Source organism: Mirounga leonina, unplaced genomic scaffold, assembly GCF_011800145.1.
Source record: "Mirounga leonina isolate KUSES-001 unplaced genomic scaffold, KU_Mleo_1.0 Mir_174, whole genome shotgun sequence".
Taxonomy (NCBI): Eukaryota; Metazoa; Chordata; class Mammalia; order Carnivora; family Phocidae; genus Mirounga; species Mirounga leonina.
The window spans coordinates 72,772,274-72,787,930 of NW_023270451.1; the positions used below are offsets into that span (position 1 = coordinate 72,772,274).

Below are 15,657 nucleotides of genomic sequence, written 5' to 3' on the forward strand. Positions count from 1 at the left end.
ACACCTGCTAGTTTTACTATCACAAACTGAAGACAGACAGCTACTTCCCAGATGCATTCCATTAATAACAAGGGGCCAACAAAGAGTGTGCATGATTTCCCTCTTCTTATCTTTACAGCCAGGAAAAGAGCTTTGTGGATAGCCTTTATACAGCTTGCCATTAGCATACTTTTAGTATATAATGTCAGCATATCAGGAAGATTTCTAAATTCTTGCTCTCCTCCATGGATGGTAAGCTGTGTGTGTGTGTGTTGTGAGAGAGAGAGAGAGAGGACTGGCCTGGAAGAATCACAGAATTTTTTCTAAGCTACTCCATTTTATGAGCTTGTTTCAAATATACCAAAACTATACTTGCCACCTCAAAACTGCAGTGTATTGGGAGGAGGGGGACATCAGGAGTTGAGACGAATTCCCAAGGGCAAATGAGTCCCATAATCAAATATATTCGTTTCCTATCACTGCTGGAACAACCACAAACTTGGTGGCTCAAACAGCACAAACTGATTCTCCACCACGCTAGAGGTTCGAAGTCCAACACAGGCCTCACTGGGCTAAAAATCAAGGCGTGGGCAGGGCTCCATTCTTCTGGAGGCTCTAGGGGCGAATCCATTTCCTTGCCTTTCCAGCTTCTAGAGGCTGGCCTCAACCTTGGACTCTCGGCCGCCTTCCTCCATCTTCATCGCCAACAATGTGCATCTCCCTAACCAGTCCTCTTTAGTCACATCTCTCCCTGACCACAGCCAGAGACGGTTCTCTGACTTTAAAGACCCATGTGATTAGATTGGGCACATCTGGAAAATCCAGGATAATCTCCATCTCAATGCCTGTAACTTAATTACATCGGCAGAGTCCCTTCTTGCCATGTACTTTTCATAAATTCTGGAGATTAGGACATGGATGTCTTTGAAAGGAGCATTATTCTGCCTGCCACAGCAAAATACTGAATTTTTTGAAGGGAAAAAAATTAAATGGGCAAACTTGGTGGAAAGGGGAATAGCAAAATGCCTCAGTACATGTTTCTATCTCAGCTCTGGAACAATCAACTCAAGCCAAGTCAGTGAGTTTTCTATTAAGGCCTTTTGTATGAAGGCAGACATAGCTCTGTTTTTATGAGTGGTTCACGCACTTTATATAGTCAACATATATTGAGTGATGATATGTATAATCAAAGAGATATTTAAATGTGTATGTATCATGATATATGGAGATAACTTTGAAATTCACTAAACTATATTTACTCTAGAAACCATGACTTTGATGACAGCATAGTATTTAAGCAGGAAAACCACCCAAATTTTCCAGGGACTTGAAATGGCAAGAGCATGGAATCTAACGGCATTAAACTCCTTTAAGCTGAGCACAAGAGCCCCTCCTGCGGCTCTCCTCCACGGCGTCGGGTGACCTGTTCAAACGCTCTGTGCTTCTGAGCCCTTGTTTGTGACAAGAAACATCTCCAAGATGTTTTTCATGCTGTGAAGGGGCTCTCAATGTATGTAGCTGATTGCTTCTCCCGCTGTTTACCCAAAGAATCATCTCAGCCCTCTGTTGTGGAGATCTGACTTGTTCTGCTCATCTGACAGAAAGCCTGTCCCATAAGTATCCGCCTTCCCCAGCACCAGTCTGTCCATTGCCTGTTGGAGATGAAGAAACGCTCGTCACTCAAGCCCAGATGGAGAGTCCTCCGTCTCCAGATGGAATCAACACCACCCCCTCCTCAGGGGCTGGGCTTTGGTTGCTTCCCAAACTGTTGCTGACCAGGCTCCCTTGCCTGGCTTGGCTGATGAGATCACCACACCAGAGTGCCCTGGGTACAGACCAGGCCGGCTGTCGCAACATGTTCCTAGGCAGGCTGTTGCCCTCATTTTACTGAGGAGCGTGAGCACCGAACACCCCGTATGATCCAGCAGTTCACTGACAGGGCCGTCTCTCTTCTCCCCTTTGCCTTTGGTTTGCATTTTTATATCCTGCATCCATCTTTCCCTGGATAAAAGGCATAAGAGGGGTTTCTCAGATTTGATTTCTCAGTGGGAACTGTTTGCTTTGGAAAGCACCTACACCGATGCTAATTGAGAACAGAGCTCAGAATGAGGGCCTGAGAACTGCACCCCTGTGAACTTTTTGGTGGGCTGATTTCTACTGATCTCTTCTGCATTGGAATGTGCAGGCAAGTGATACCATGATCAACTATTTTCCAAAAGGCTGAGCACATTGATCAGTGTCCTTTCCTTTGACTAGTTCTCTACCTTGGAATAATTATTTGTAATTAATCATAAAGGTCTTCATCATGAAAGCTACTGAGAATCCTGGCCCCTACTACCCAGTAATAACAGTCTGGAAATCTCCAAGTAATCTGTGCCCTTTACAGTCTAAACAGGATGGGCCTCTATTAGAGAGATTACAGTAAAAAATAACAATCGGCTCTCTGATGATCCTATGCGGAGGGAAAGGGTGGGGAGGAGTAGATTTGGCAGAGGACAAGCCCAGACTTTCGTCACAGGGACAGACCAAAGTGTTAACACAAAGGGAGAACACGGGAGCATCCTGCACCCTACATTTCAGCCACAGAAAATATGGCACCTCCGGGCGGCCGGCCCACGCCCTGACCGCCGGGAGGGTCTCAGCACCTCCAGCAACCCGCCGCCCCTTCCAGCTGCGGACATGCTCGGGGGATCGGGATTGCAGGGAAGACGCAGCTTGGCCGCGCTCTCCCAGTGAGTGCTCATTTTGCCTCTTCGGTTTACATTTTTCTTTCTTTCTTTCTTCTTCTTCTTCTTTTTTTTTAATGAAGAAATTGTTTTAAAAAAGAAGAAAAAGGAAAGGAAAGGAAAAAATTTAATTGTGGGAGGGGAGAGGAGAAATCAGGAGGCAAAGGCAGGCGGGCAGTATGTAAATTTCAGACCTGTATGAAACTTTCTGGTCTAAACTTTATGGTGGTTCTAATTGGTTTTCCTCATTGCCATTTTTATGGTGGCTTGTAGACCCTTTGCAGGGGTTTATGCCTAGGCACAGGGTTTCTCTACTGCAAATACTGATCCACCAAGTATTGTGTTTCTAAAGATCTGCTGTTAATTTAGACCTGAGCCCTTTGCTCAGAATGATCCATTTGCAGGAATCAGAGATTTTGGCTAAAGCACACATTGCCCAATCCTTAAAGTCAACCGCCCAAAGCCCTTAATATACTGACCATCTGACTGTGACCAAACAAGATTGAGAGCACATGCAATTGATCAGGGAATTGTTCAGATAACAGACTCCAAGGTTTAGGATCATGAAACCCTGGAATGTTAAAGCTACAAGGGGCCTCTAGGATTGTTTGCTGCGATGTTCTCATTCTACAGACAAGGAGGTGAAACCCAGAGGGGTAACTCAACTTACTCAAAGCCAGACAGCAGTCAGTAACGAAGCCAGTGTCTTTGTAGTCGCAGGCAAGAGCCCTTTTCATGCTGGTGTTTATGAGGTTTGGAAAACTGACTGGGTCTTGGGAAAAGGTACCGCACAAGAGTGAGAATACCAAATGGCCTTTCAGTAAATCTTTCTCATTTTTGAGAGTTTTGGCACCGATTCAGCATGACAATTGTTCCAGTTGTTCCAGCATTTGTGCAACAGTTAATCAAATAAACAGAGGGACTCAGTGGGGTCCTAAAAACGAGACCTACCTCCACCACATTAGCAGATCTCTTGGATCACCCCTTTCTGTAAGTGTGATCACTCAAGTGTGAGAGCTCCAACGGGTTTTAGAGGTTATCTGTATAGGCCAGTGGTTATCAAACTAGTTGTTTTGGGTTTTTTGTTTGTTTGTTTTTTAGCAAATCTATTGTTACAAGGAATTCTGTTACATAAAGGAGATGTCCTGGTTGAATGGGTGGGTTTGGATCTAGAGCTCCTCACCCCTATGACACTCCCAAATCATGCCCCATTGCTTACCTCCGCTCCACTCCCTATCTTTTCCCCACCCCACCCCACTCTGCCCACTCCACCAAAACTTCCTCGGAATCCTGGATCTCCATGGAACTGTTTGGAAACTGCTGGTCTTGTTTAATTCCTTTATTTCAGTTGAGGAAAGTAATGCACACAGGGAAGGGTCTGCCCAGTGTTACACAGCTGGCCAACAACAGAGCCTGGGATGCTGGGAAAGAGCCCCGGCTGTGTGTCTGCACACACACGAATGTCCTGTGTTTCTCTCTCAACCCCCAGGTTCTGGCTTTTCCCACTCCATCATGCCTTTGGTTCTGTCAGTTTACTTTCTCCATATCTCTCTCACTCTTCATTCACTCCATCATTTCCTGAATTTCAACAGTTACTGCCTCTCACATGGACGATTATAATTGCCTCTCATCTCATCCTGGCCTCAGTCTCTCTCCCTTTCTGATCCTGTCCGCTCCCCCCTCCTCCATCCCCTTTGAGGATGGAACCCCTTATCCTTAATGTTGCATTCAAAGTTCTCTACATTCTGGGGTGCCTGGGTGGCTCAGTCAGTTAAGCATCTGCCTTTGGCTCAGGTCATGATCTCAGGCTCCTGGGATCAAGCCCCGCGTGGGGCTCTCTGCTGAGCGGAGAGCCTGCTTCTCCCTCTCCCTCTGCCTGCCGCTTTTCCTACTTGTGCTCTCTCTCACTCTGTCAAATAAATAAATAAAGCCTTAAAAAAAAAGGTCTCTACAATCTGCCTCAGTATCCCTTGTCATTTTGACCTGTCCCTGCTGCAGCTGAGTCAGACCACTCACTGTTCCCCAAATTCATTGGGTGCAGGCCACCTCCATGCCTTGGTTCACTCTGTTCCCTACACGGGAACACTCCGTGTGCCTCAGTCCCCTCATCTGGAATAAAGGCCTTAAACAAGATTAGGGTTTCCTGAACTATTCCATGGAAATGTGGGATTCCAGCGAAGTTTTAGATGGGGTAGGGTGAGGTGGGGTGGAGAAGCGATGGGAGTGGGGTGGGGATGAGGAGGTCTACCTCACCTGCTTCTGACTACTTCCCTCCTGTCCTTCAAGGCCCCAGTCAAATAGTACCTTCCTCCACAAACCTTCCTCAGTTCTGTTTTCTCTCTATGCTAGTAAGTTATGTCCAGCCTTCTATGATTAGCCTTGTACTAAAATTACGGGTGAGCATGGCTGTCCTCCCCAATTTATTTACGGGCTGGAACTATTTAGATCTTTGAATCTTCAGGTTCCAGTGTGGTGCTGATGCAAAAGAAAATCTTTAAATGTCCTATTATTGGGTAAACCAAACTCAGTTTATCCAAGTTCACACTTCTCGTTTGATTCCTTTGAACACAGGAAGCTTCTGCACTTTTTGCTTTAGGAGAAGTAGTAGGTTAGATGCCTAAACAGGTGCCCAATGGAATGATTTCTAAATCCCTTTACATTTGCATCAGATAATTTATCTGAGTTTCATTGCCTACAGAGCAAATACAGAACAAGTGTGTTTTGTTTTGTTTTGTTTTTTAACGAGGCACATTGAAATTCCCGAATGCCAAGACCTGCACAGAGCCATGTTATCTTCGGGGCAGGTGTGAATGGCCTCTCAGTTCTTTGGATTTCAAGGTGCTGTGTAATCTATTCCTGGTGAGATTATTGAGAGATACTGTCACTTGCAATCTAATATTTTTACTGCTACTTTTCTCATTTTCCCAAAGCCCTCATGAAGTCTCCTTAAGTCAGAATTTCACGTTTCTTGTAAATATCCATGCTTTAGTCCATTAAGAGTTATGTTTCTCATAAAGAAGTATGCTTTTATATATCCTGATGATGAAAAAGTTTTGTTCTTATGTCACATTTTGTAACAAATGTGGAAGGGGATATAAAGTTTAAAACCGTGGAATCCAAAAAGCATAAGAAATTATATAGGAAATGAGTCTCACTTTATGCTGCTTCTCACGTGCCTCCCAGCCCATCAAAAATGGCTTTGCAGAGGCAGGTCCAGCTGCAGCAAGAGGACTGGGGTCAGGGGAGGTGCTCCTCTGCCATCTGGAGGCTCATTTGCTCCTGGCATTCCTAACTGGAATGATGAGGATGCATTTTTCCCATGGAAACGCAGCCTTGCTTCTCAGTATTAGCTTCAGATACATCTTGGGCTTAAAAAGGTGGTTGTGGGCTGGCCTGAGTTCCCAACTGCCATGTATAATGATGTTTGAAGTTCCAAAAACCAATTTGCAAATTAAGGTTTGGAAACAAGCTTTTCGTAAATGTAGGACTGCTTGGATTCATTTCCAAGCCTAATTGAATTTTTAAGAGGAGCCTTTAAAAATCTGTAAACCTGACTCATTTCCATGCATTCATTCAACAAATATTCATTGAAGGTTTTCTATGCCAGTTAGTGGTGCTGGACTAAGCGCTAAGAACATAAAAAAGGACAAAACACAGGTTCTGGCTTCACAATGATCTAGTCTTTTAACCTCTCACCCGCTGCAGGACTGTAGGAAACTTTTCTCAGCCCTCCCGCCCCACACAACGCACGAATTCCCTGGTCCGCTCAGGGCTGTGGCTACTGGCAGAGCAATCTGGCCACCTGACCAGTGTTAGCTATGTTAGTGTTTTCCTCTTTCCTTTTTTCTTCTGACCTTCTGAAAGAAATACAAGTTTCTTTTAACTTATACCTAAGGTAACTTAAGTACAATAAACTTAAGTTCGTTTTGTGACTCAGTATCATATGTATATACACACACATAAATGTATTTGAAACAAATAGTTTACAGAACAGTGCGCACTCTTACTATGTACAATGCCCTTGGATGTTTCTTTTTTTTTTTAAGATTGATTTATTTATTTGAGAGAGAGAGTGTGAGTTGGGGGACGGGCAGAGGGAGAGAGAGAGAGAGAGAATCTCAAGCAGACTGCACACTGAGTGTGGAGCCCGAGGTCGGCCTCAGTCTCAGGACTCTGAGATCACAACCTGAGCCAAAATCAAGAGTCAGATGCTTAACCGACTGAGCCACCCAGGTGACTGTATATTTCTCTTTTCTTTTAAGTTGTACTGCAGATTTCTATTGTTTTCAACTTTATTGAAAGTTGAATCTTGGCATAATTGGCAGATAAGGTTGTAATCTTTTTTTTTTTTTTAAAGATTTTATTTATTTATTTGACAGAGACAGAGATGGCGAGAGCAGGAACACAAGCAGCGGGAGTGGGAGAGGGAGAGCAGGCTTCCCGCCGAGGAGGGAACCCGATGTGGGACTCGATCCCAGGACCCTGGGATCATGACCTGAGCCGAAGGCAGTCGCTTAACGACTGAGCCACCCAGGCGCCCTAAAGTTGTAATATCTTTAAGGTGTACAGCGTGGTGATTTGATAGACATATACATCGTAAAAGATTCCCCCCATCAAGTGAATTAACATGTGCGTCACCTCCCATATTTACCTTTTTTTTTCTTCTTTCTTTTTTGGTGAGAATAGTTAAGTTCTACTTTCTCAGCAAATTTCGGTTCTACAATACAGTATTATCTGCTATAGTCACCATGTTATAGGTTAGATCCTCAGACCTTATTCATCTTATAATATAACTGAAAGTGTGTACCCTTTTACCAGCCTCTCCCTGTTTCCCCCACCATCCAACCCCTGGCAACCACCATTCTAGTTTGACCTGTTTTTTCTCTCTAATTCCACGTATAAGTGATTCCATACAATATTTGTTTTCCTCTGTCTGGTTTATTTCACTCAGCATAATGCCTTCCAGGCTCATCCATGTTGTTGCAAAGGGCAAGATTTCCTTCCTTTTTAAGGCTGAATAATACTCTTACATCACATTTTCCTTATCCCTTCCTCCATCAACAGACATTTAGGTTGTTTCCATACCTTCACTATTGTGAATGATGCTCCGGTGAACACGAGAGCGCACCTCTTTTCAAGATAGTGACTGAGTTTCCTGCCTTCTAATATTTTCTGTACTTCTTAATTTCCTTTAAAAATGCTGGTCATGACCCATTAAATAGATTTCAGAAGCTGCAAATGTCACAAACTGAAGTTCGAAAACCACTGAACTTACCATGTGGTCTTGGTATGGCTGGCTGCCTTCGGAGCAGCTTAGGAAGCTCTGTCAGCCTACTGGCCACCCGGCTGCCTGCCACAGGAGTCAGCCCGGAGGCTCACGGAGGGGCTTCTCAGAGGGGGATCAGAGGGTCTGGGTTCAGGTCTGGCTCCTTCAGTGACCAGCACTGTGATCTCAGGGAAGCCGCTGCAGGTTTGCTGCCAACGCGACCATAAAATGGAGACGGTCATGCTTGCTGTGTGTGACTTGCAGGATGGCAAGGCAATCCAGTACAGTGACGTGCATTAAAGTATACGGAAAATATTAAGTACAAAGTAAATGCAAGTTATTGTTGAGTAGCCTTGTTTTTCCCAATTAAAATTTAATATCAGAGGAACAACTTGGAGGGACCATTTGTTCTTTCTAGACTTGGAGAAAGATCCTTGCCTGGACTATTAATATTATGCAGTTTCATAAATGAAAATCTCAGAGCGGCATTTGTGATGTTGTAACTAGGTTTGTATTTAGGAACTCAGCTGGGTCATCCTCCCTCCTCTGCCATTAAATACTTTTTTCTTGTTACAAAACCAAGGAAGCAGCTGGTGGTCAGTGAGCTTTTAACTCATGAGCCCATTTATGGGTTTTGCCTGATAGGGTCGGATCCAGCCTGCCGGATTTATAAACACTAATTTCTACTGTTTTTAAGACTGCTTTTTTTGTTTTTTATTAAAAACAACAGACATTAAACAAAAGTAACCAACAAAGGAGATAATTTTCTTTTAGAGAAAATATGGTACTTTTCTCATTGATCTTTCCCTTTTTCTTTATAACTTTATTGTAAACCTCATCTCACACAGACATTGATTAGAATATATCTGTTAAGTCTTGATATTCCTGTTTAGAGCCTGGTATTCTAGTCTGATATTTTCTATGCTGGTGAATTCCTCTTAGTTGCCTCTTACATGCTGGCTCATCCTGCCCCATTAGCTGTCCATTTCTTTTCTTTACCTCTCCATGACTGCTTTCTGATCCTTACAAGGAATCTCTACACTCACTTTTTCTAGAATTCAATTCTCCAAAATACCCTCTCTTTCACTTCGTACGTAACAGAGGGAAAATAAAATAGTAATATGATGAAGACTATATTCACTCCAAAGAGAAGGAAATAAATTTGACACTTTTACTCTCTAAAGAGTGAAAACGTTCTTTACACAGATCAGCAATAAGCCACAGCTCCTAATTACCCTGTGTTTTCCAGAGAAAAAAATACATAAAGTGCATAAAATTTAAGCAACTTTTTAAAGCTAGCTTTAAGCTAATATCATGACCTTTGTAGCTTCTTTATAAATACTCCCCAGAGCATGTAATAAATTGGTGTGATATGCTTAAGCACTGAATTGAAAAAGATGTGTTCACACAACATTTTAATGAACAGGTGAGGATCGGGGCTATATGCTGAGGCATACTAAACCTTTGGAGAAGAAGGGATGGCTTTAAAGAGGAACCTGTTGCTCACCTCTGCCATTTGGCAGCTAAATTTTCTGGAGCGAAGCGCCACTGCTGGTTAGGGAAGGGGTCTCAGCACTCCTTCTACTGGGCAGACCCAGCTTGCACAGCGCAAATTCTTGACAGATGAGAAATTACGAGCCAGATATCCTGACTCCCATATCTGTGTTTAGACCTTACTCATTACCAAGTGTGTGACCTTGAACAGGCCCCTTAGTTTCACTATGTCTAAGTTTCTTCATCTGTTAAAAAAAAACAGGATATATAATATGTGCCTTGCAGGCTTAGTGAAAAGTAAAAGAACCAGCTATGCAAACTCCCTTCCTTCTGGGCACCCCATTCCTAAAGCCCCCGGAAGAGGGGCAGCTTGATATCTTATGCCAACAGAACTACTGATGCTGGGGCAAAAGGCAGCTGAATTCGGTTTGTGATTGACATGTATTCACTAAAACATCCATCTACTCCAGAAAAATCAGAGGAACTCTTCATCTCAGATTTTAGTTGTTCCATTTACTAACTACTTAAAGATGATAACCCAGGCGCACCTGGGTGGCTCAGTTGGTTAAGCGTCTGACGCTTGGTTTTGGCTCAAGTCATGATCTCAGGGGTCTTGAAACTGAGCCCCGCCTTGGGCCCAGCGCCCAGTGGGGAGTTAGCTTGAAGGTTCTTGCTCCCTGCCCCTCCCCCCACGCACATATGTGCGCTCTCACACTCTGTCTCTCAAATAAATAAGTAAATCTTTTAAAAAAATGATAACCCATACTGCTATACTTTGGATAACTCTGAAGTTAAAGGAAACTTGTTAAAAGTGGACTTTTGGGGCAAAATACCGAATTACTACTTTTCCGACTTGGCCTAAACCAGACACATTATAAAGGAGGATGTAGTAAGAACTAGGGATCTGTTGGCCAGAGATTTGAATGCCACCAATCTCTAAGTGATCCTCACAACTGAGGAGAGTATAAATGAAGAATATTGACTTTGCAATCCAGATAAACTTGGATTCAGATTCTCATTGCGTCATCTTATTAACTGTGTGCCCTTGAGCAAATTACTTAATCTTGCTGAGTTTTTCAGTTTTTCATGAACAAGAAAAGGAAACCGTATGTAAAATGTGCCTGGCACGGTGCCTGGCACTTAGTAAGTGTTCACAAAGTTGTGTGTGTGTGGGGGGTGATCATTATCTGCATGAACTTGGTGCCAAGGGGATGAATCTGAGGTAGCTTCTAGATAATCACAAAAACATGAGAGGCGGTGATGAGTTGTATTATGTCCTAGGACTGCCATAACAAAGTACCACAAACTGGGTGGCTTCGCACAACAGAAACTAATTGTCTCAGTTCTAGAGGCTAGAAGTCTGAAGTTAAGGTGTCTGCAGGGCCTGTAGGGGGAGAATCCTTCCTTGCCTCTTCCAGATTCTGGTAGCCCCAGACGTTTCTTGTTTTGTGGCAGCATAGCCCTGATGCTTCTCTTACTTCATGTGACATTCTCCCTGTTTCTTTTCACATCATCTTCCCTCTGCATCTGTCTCTGTGTCCAAATGTCCCCCTTTTTATGAGAATGCCAGACAGATTAGGGCTCACCCTAATGACCTCACCTTAACTTGACACGTCTGTAAAAGTATTATTTCCAAATAAGGTCACATCCTGAGGTACTGGGGGTTAGAATTTCAACATCTATTTGGAGCGGACACAATTCAACCCGTAGTGTGAGTATACAGACTTTCTAGAAGTGGGAATGCAACAAACCTGGCCATTACTTCTACATTTTAAAGTTTGCAGGTTTCCAGAAGTTGGGCAAATTAAAGCATCCTGTCGAGGCCTAACGTGACGGTGGTATTCTCGTATTAGCTGAGTAGTGAACACTTCCTAATCACAAAGGGGCAAAAGCCCTTCAGACTCAAGCCTAGGTGGGAGCTCTCATTTTCACCTAAGTGAAGGGCAGCCAAGAAGTGTGTACAGCTTCTTCTCATCCCCACAGAAACAGCTCTGAAGTCATAGATTGAACTGTGCCAGGTCCATAGGGAGTTAGAATAATCGGAAAGATTTATCTTCCACTTTCTCTCCCTCCCCTGTATCCATTTTTAAAATTTCTGACCTTACTTAAACATCATACTTGACCCAGGGAAGTGGTATGAGTCTGCGTCTCTTGGATCTGAAGATGTCGGGGCTGGGAGAGAGATCATGTAAAATATTCCCCCCCACCCAGGGAATGAGGCTCAGTCACCCAGCTGCCCCGGGGAGCCCAAGAAGGCCAGAGTTTCACGAGCCCACCTCAGAGCTACAGGTAAATCCCTAACCAAGATCCTCAGATACCAGAAGAGCAAAGGTGAAAACTGAGCATATAAGAGGATAAATTTACAAGTTACAATAGAAGGTGTTCTAAGAAATCAGATGGACTGCTGGCCCAATGTAATGAACCACTCACCTAAATAAACAGTAGAAAATGCTGAAAATTGTGAAAAAAACATTTACTAACAAAGTAGAACCATTCAATCCTTAAATCGAATACCGTGTTAATTTCTAGGGGCTGGTGTAGCAAACTAGCTCATACTGGGTGGCTTAGCGTAACAGGCAGGGCTTCCTTCTGAGGGCCGTGAGGGAGACTGTTTCAGGCCTCTCTCCTGCTGGTTTGCTGGCAATCTTTGGCAGCCCTTGGTGTGTAGATTCATTAGTCTAATCTCTGCCTTCACATGATGTTCTGTCTTTCTATGCATGATCTACCCTCCATGAATCTCCTGTTCTGTGTCCAAATTTCCCCCTTTTATAAGGACACCTGTCAAATTGGGTAAGGGCCACCCCAATGACCTCATCATAACCTGACTACCTCTGTAGAGGCCTTATTTCTACATAAGATCACATTTTGAGGTAAGAGGGAGGTAGGTCGTCGACATATCATTTTTAGAGAACACAGTTCAACCCATAGCAAGTACTGGAAGATTTAAAAACAGTTTAACGTGACATTTCCTAGTTTAATTCATAAGCAATACGTGGGATAATTTTCCAGGACAATTAAAACGCCAGCTGGCTGAAGGATATTGGGGCAGTGGGGACATCTGGGTCCTCCGCTGATAGGCTGTCTAAAGCCATTCCAGTGAAAGTCAGAACCAACCTCCACACATAGAGCTCTGAACCATCATTCTTCACTAAGGTTGGGTGTTAAGCCAGCCCCAAAGATGAATAGAGAAGGGGATTATCCTCTTCCAGTAGGACACGTGCATTTTCTGGCATGGGAAGATAAAGCTGTCTGATGATAAATTTCCATCTACATTTTAATGAGAAGTGACATGGATTATGAGAGCAACAGAGAAAATGAGATAAAAGGCATTCCATTTATTGGACATTTTTCGCCACAACTCTCCCCCTCCACCGTCCTCTCCTCAAAATAGAAAGCCAGAGAAAAGGTAGTCAACAGCGGAGGAATAAGGGAATACCAACGGAAGATTAGAATCTTCCCCTGCATTTATTCTGCATTTCTGAGCCTTCTCTCGTGTCACTATGTGCAATGAAACGGAGTTTAAGTTTCTCGAGTTAGAAAAACCTTTCTGCCCAATTATCCCCTTCATGCTTGGAAACAGCAGCATACTTTGGAAAACATACAAGCACAGAACCTAGATCCCATATGATGAGGAGGATAGTGATAACAGTAAGTTAATAAAAATGGTTAACGCTCATCAAGTACCTACCATGTGCCAAGCACTGCTCTGAGTACTTTACAAATAGCAGTTCATTTAATCCTTCCCCAGTACTACGAATTAAGTGCCACTACCTCCATTTTACAGATGAAAATGAGGCCAGAGAGGTTGAGTCCCTGGCCCGGCTGCCATCTCCCTGTCTGGATGTGTGTAACGACTGGCCCCTGGCCCCTGGCTGAGTGGCTCCTGGTGGTTCCCTTGCTCTCTCCAGCTTAACACTTAACGGATGTTATTCCCTGCCTGTGCTCTCACAGCTCTAACCTCTGGTCTGCGTGGGAGAATCTGGCAGCAATTGTAATATGACATCAGATCCTGCTTGATGAGCAAGCTTCTCCTGCTGGCAAAGCAGGGCTGGGGAGGGTGAGATGAGTGGTCTCCGATGGTCTGGGATCATCTGTGACTCTTTACCTTAAATAGCCAGCCCAGGAGACTAAATTCCACTTTCAGAGGCCCACGAAGAGGTAGTGGGAGACCTGGACTTCCTAAAACTAGCAACACCTCTCATTTCATTGTGATTAATAGCACATGACTTTCTTATGCCAATTAAAAGCAAATAAACTGTCCAAACGATTTTGAACTTCTCCATATCTTAACTTCTAAACCCTGTCTTGTCACAGTCAGAATTGAAATGGAATGTGGTAAGTTGTAGTGGTGCGAGGAACCCAAACCTTGGGCTTGGCCAGAAGGTAGCTAAAATCCGATGTGTGTTACTCTTGAAAAAGTGATTTGACTCCTCTGTGTCGGCTCTGCTCATCTAGACTGTAAAATACAAGTAATCGTGTCTCCTCAGTGTTATTGTAAGGATTAGATGAAATGCATCCCGTCCATTGCCTGGCACCTACTAAGGCCTGCACAGATGGGAGTTATCACCATTAAATAAGCTTCCTCGTCCTGTCCTTTTAAACAATTTGTTTGTTTGCTTCACTCTTTCAAAGTCAAGGTTGGCTGGTCTAGTACATGCCCCTCTTTTTTTTTTTTTTTTTAATCACCCATGTTACTGTTTGTTTTTAAATAGACAATGGCTGTTGTGTTTGGCTTTTTAGCCTTAGAAGTGTTACCTACAGCTTTAACAAGGAGTCAAATTTAGCAGAGTTAGTTGTTAGCAGCAGCCTAGCCCCAGGGGGGTGACATGATCCTAGGGCCTCCTACAATCTCCCAGGGGCCTGAACACCCTTTGTGTAGAGGTCCCTGGGGGAACTTGAGGACTTCAGTTCTCTCTGGCAGGCTTCAGAGCAACTCATCTGAGCAGAACACCACGATATTATGGCATCTTTGAGACAGAGAAAGAGCACCAGTCAGAAAAGCCCCAACTTATGGTGATGTCCTAGCTCTGAAGGCAATCACTCAGCACCACCAAGCCTATTTCCTCAACTGTGAAGTGAAAAGATAATAGTGTCTATCTCACTGGTATTCTAAAGATCATCAGAACATGCACATGATGGAGGTGTTTTGTAAATTACAAAAAGTTAGAATTGTAATCCATTATTGCTTGGATAAATCTGAGTTCATGAGTTGGCTCTGAAAACAGCTTCGCTACTAAACAGGATGGATTAACAGGACAGCCCTGCTGACACAGATTATAACAGGGCAATGTCTCGTTTTGACAGGAAGCCCTTCCCACTTGCACTAATACCATAGACAAAGCCTAGTTTGGATGGTGGTACATAGTGACAAAAGGAGGAAGGTAGTAAGGTAGGATGAGGGTCAGAGCAAGGAGAGGGCATCTCTGTAGACAGGTGAGAAGAGAAGCAGGAAGACAAGAGGAACAGGGCTTTGCTTTTGCTCCAGGTTAAAAAAAAAAAAAGGCAAATGACACCTCTAGGTTCAGATGTATGCTCTAGAACTGGAACACCCCTTCTTGAAGGTTAAGACCAGGTACTCACTGATGATAAATATCCAGCTCCCTGGAAGCTTTCAACTTAAAATTTCTTTGACTGCATTTCTAAGTTTCAGAAACAGCCTTCCAAAAAAATGCATTAAAAAAAATATCAGGATTGTGTTTTTTTTGGTTTGGCCTTAAAAAAAAAAAATTTTTTTTTTAATCCAAAACCATAATTGTGGCCTACCAAGATGGATTCTCCTCCCATTCAGCAAGGATTTAATTTTTCCAGTCCCCTCCCTTGGTGCCTGTTATCCTCTTTTGGTTTTTGATGAAGTGCACATGTTCTAGAAGCCGCTCCTGGGCCTCAGACACGAGCGGCTCTCTGGCTACTGCCAGTGTCCTAATAAGGGAATGAACATGCTCCTGTTGCTGAGGTAAGAGGGAGTCAGGCGGTGGAGGATATTTTTGCTGATTGAGGAGGATAAGGTGTGGTTTGGCAGGTACCCTGTTGGTTGGGCTGGCTCCCGACCGAGTTCTTTCTCTTTTTACTATTTGAATTCCGTTAACAGACTGTAAGAATTGTTTCCTCACAGATCCTGAGCTGAGTTTTAAGAACATCATCCCGACACAGATTATCCATGATAGGGAAGAAATAGGAGTTGGGGGTTATGTC

General features: G+C 43.6%; 1 protein-coding gene across 5 annotated transcripts in view; it reads left to right on the top strand.

Moving 5' to 3' along the window:
* CALD1 (caldesmon 1) overlaps positions 1-15,657 on the top strand; it is a 182,700-nt gene that overhangs the window by 107,128 nt on the left and 59,915 nt on the right. The window contains exon 2 of one of the 5 annotated variants that reach the window (XM_035021144.1): positions 1,244-2,711. The exons of 3 other annotated variants lie outside the window; for them this stretch is intronic. In XM_035021144.1, coding sequence (XP_034877035.1) covers positions 2,434-2,711 — 278 coding nt within the window. In that variant the 5' untranslated portion in view covers positions 1,244-2,433. Of the gene's footprint in view, positions 1-1,243; positions 2,712-15,657 lie in introns of those variants that run through there. One more of the 5 variants, XM_035021146.1, reaches the window with a different exon arrangement.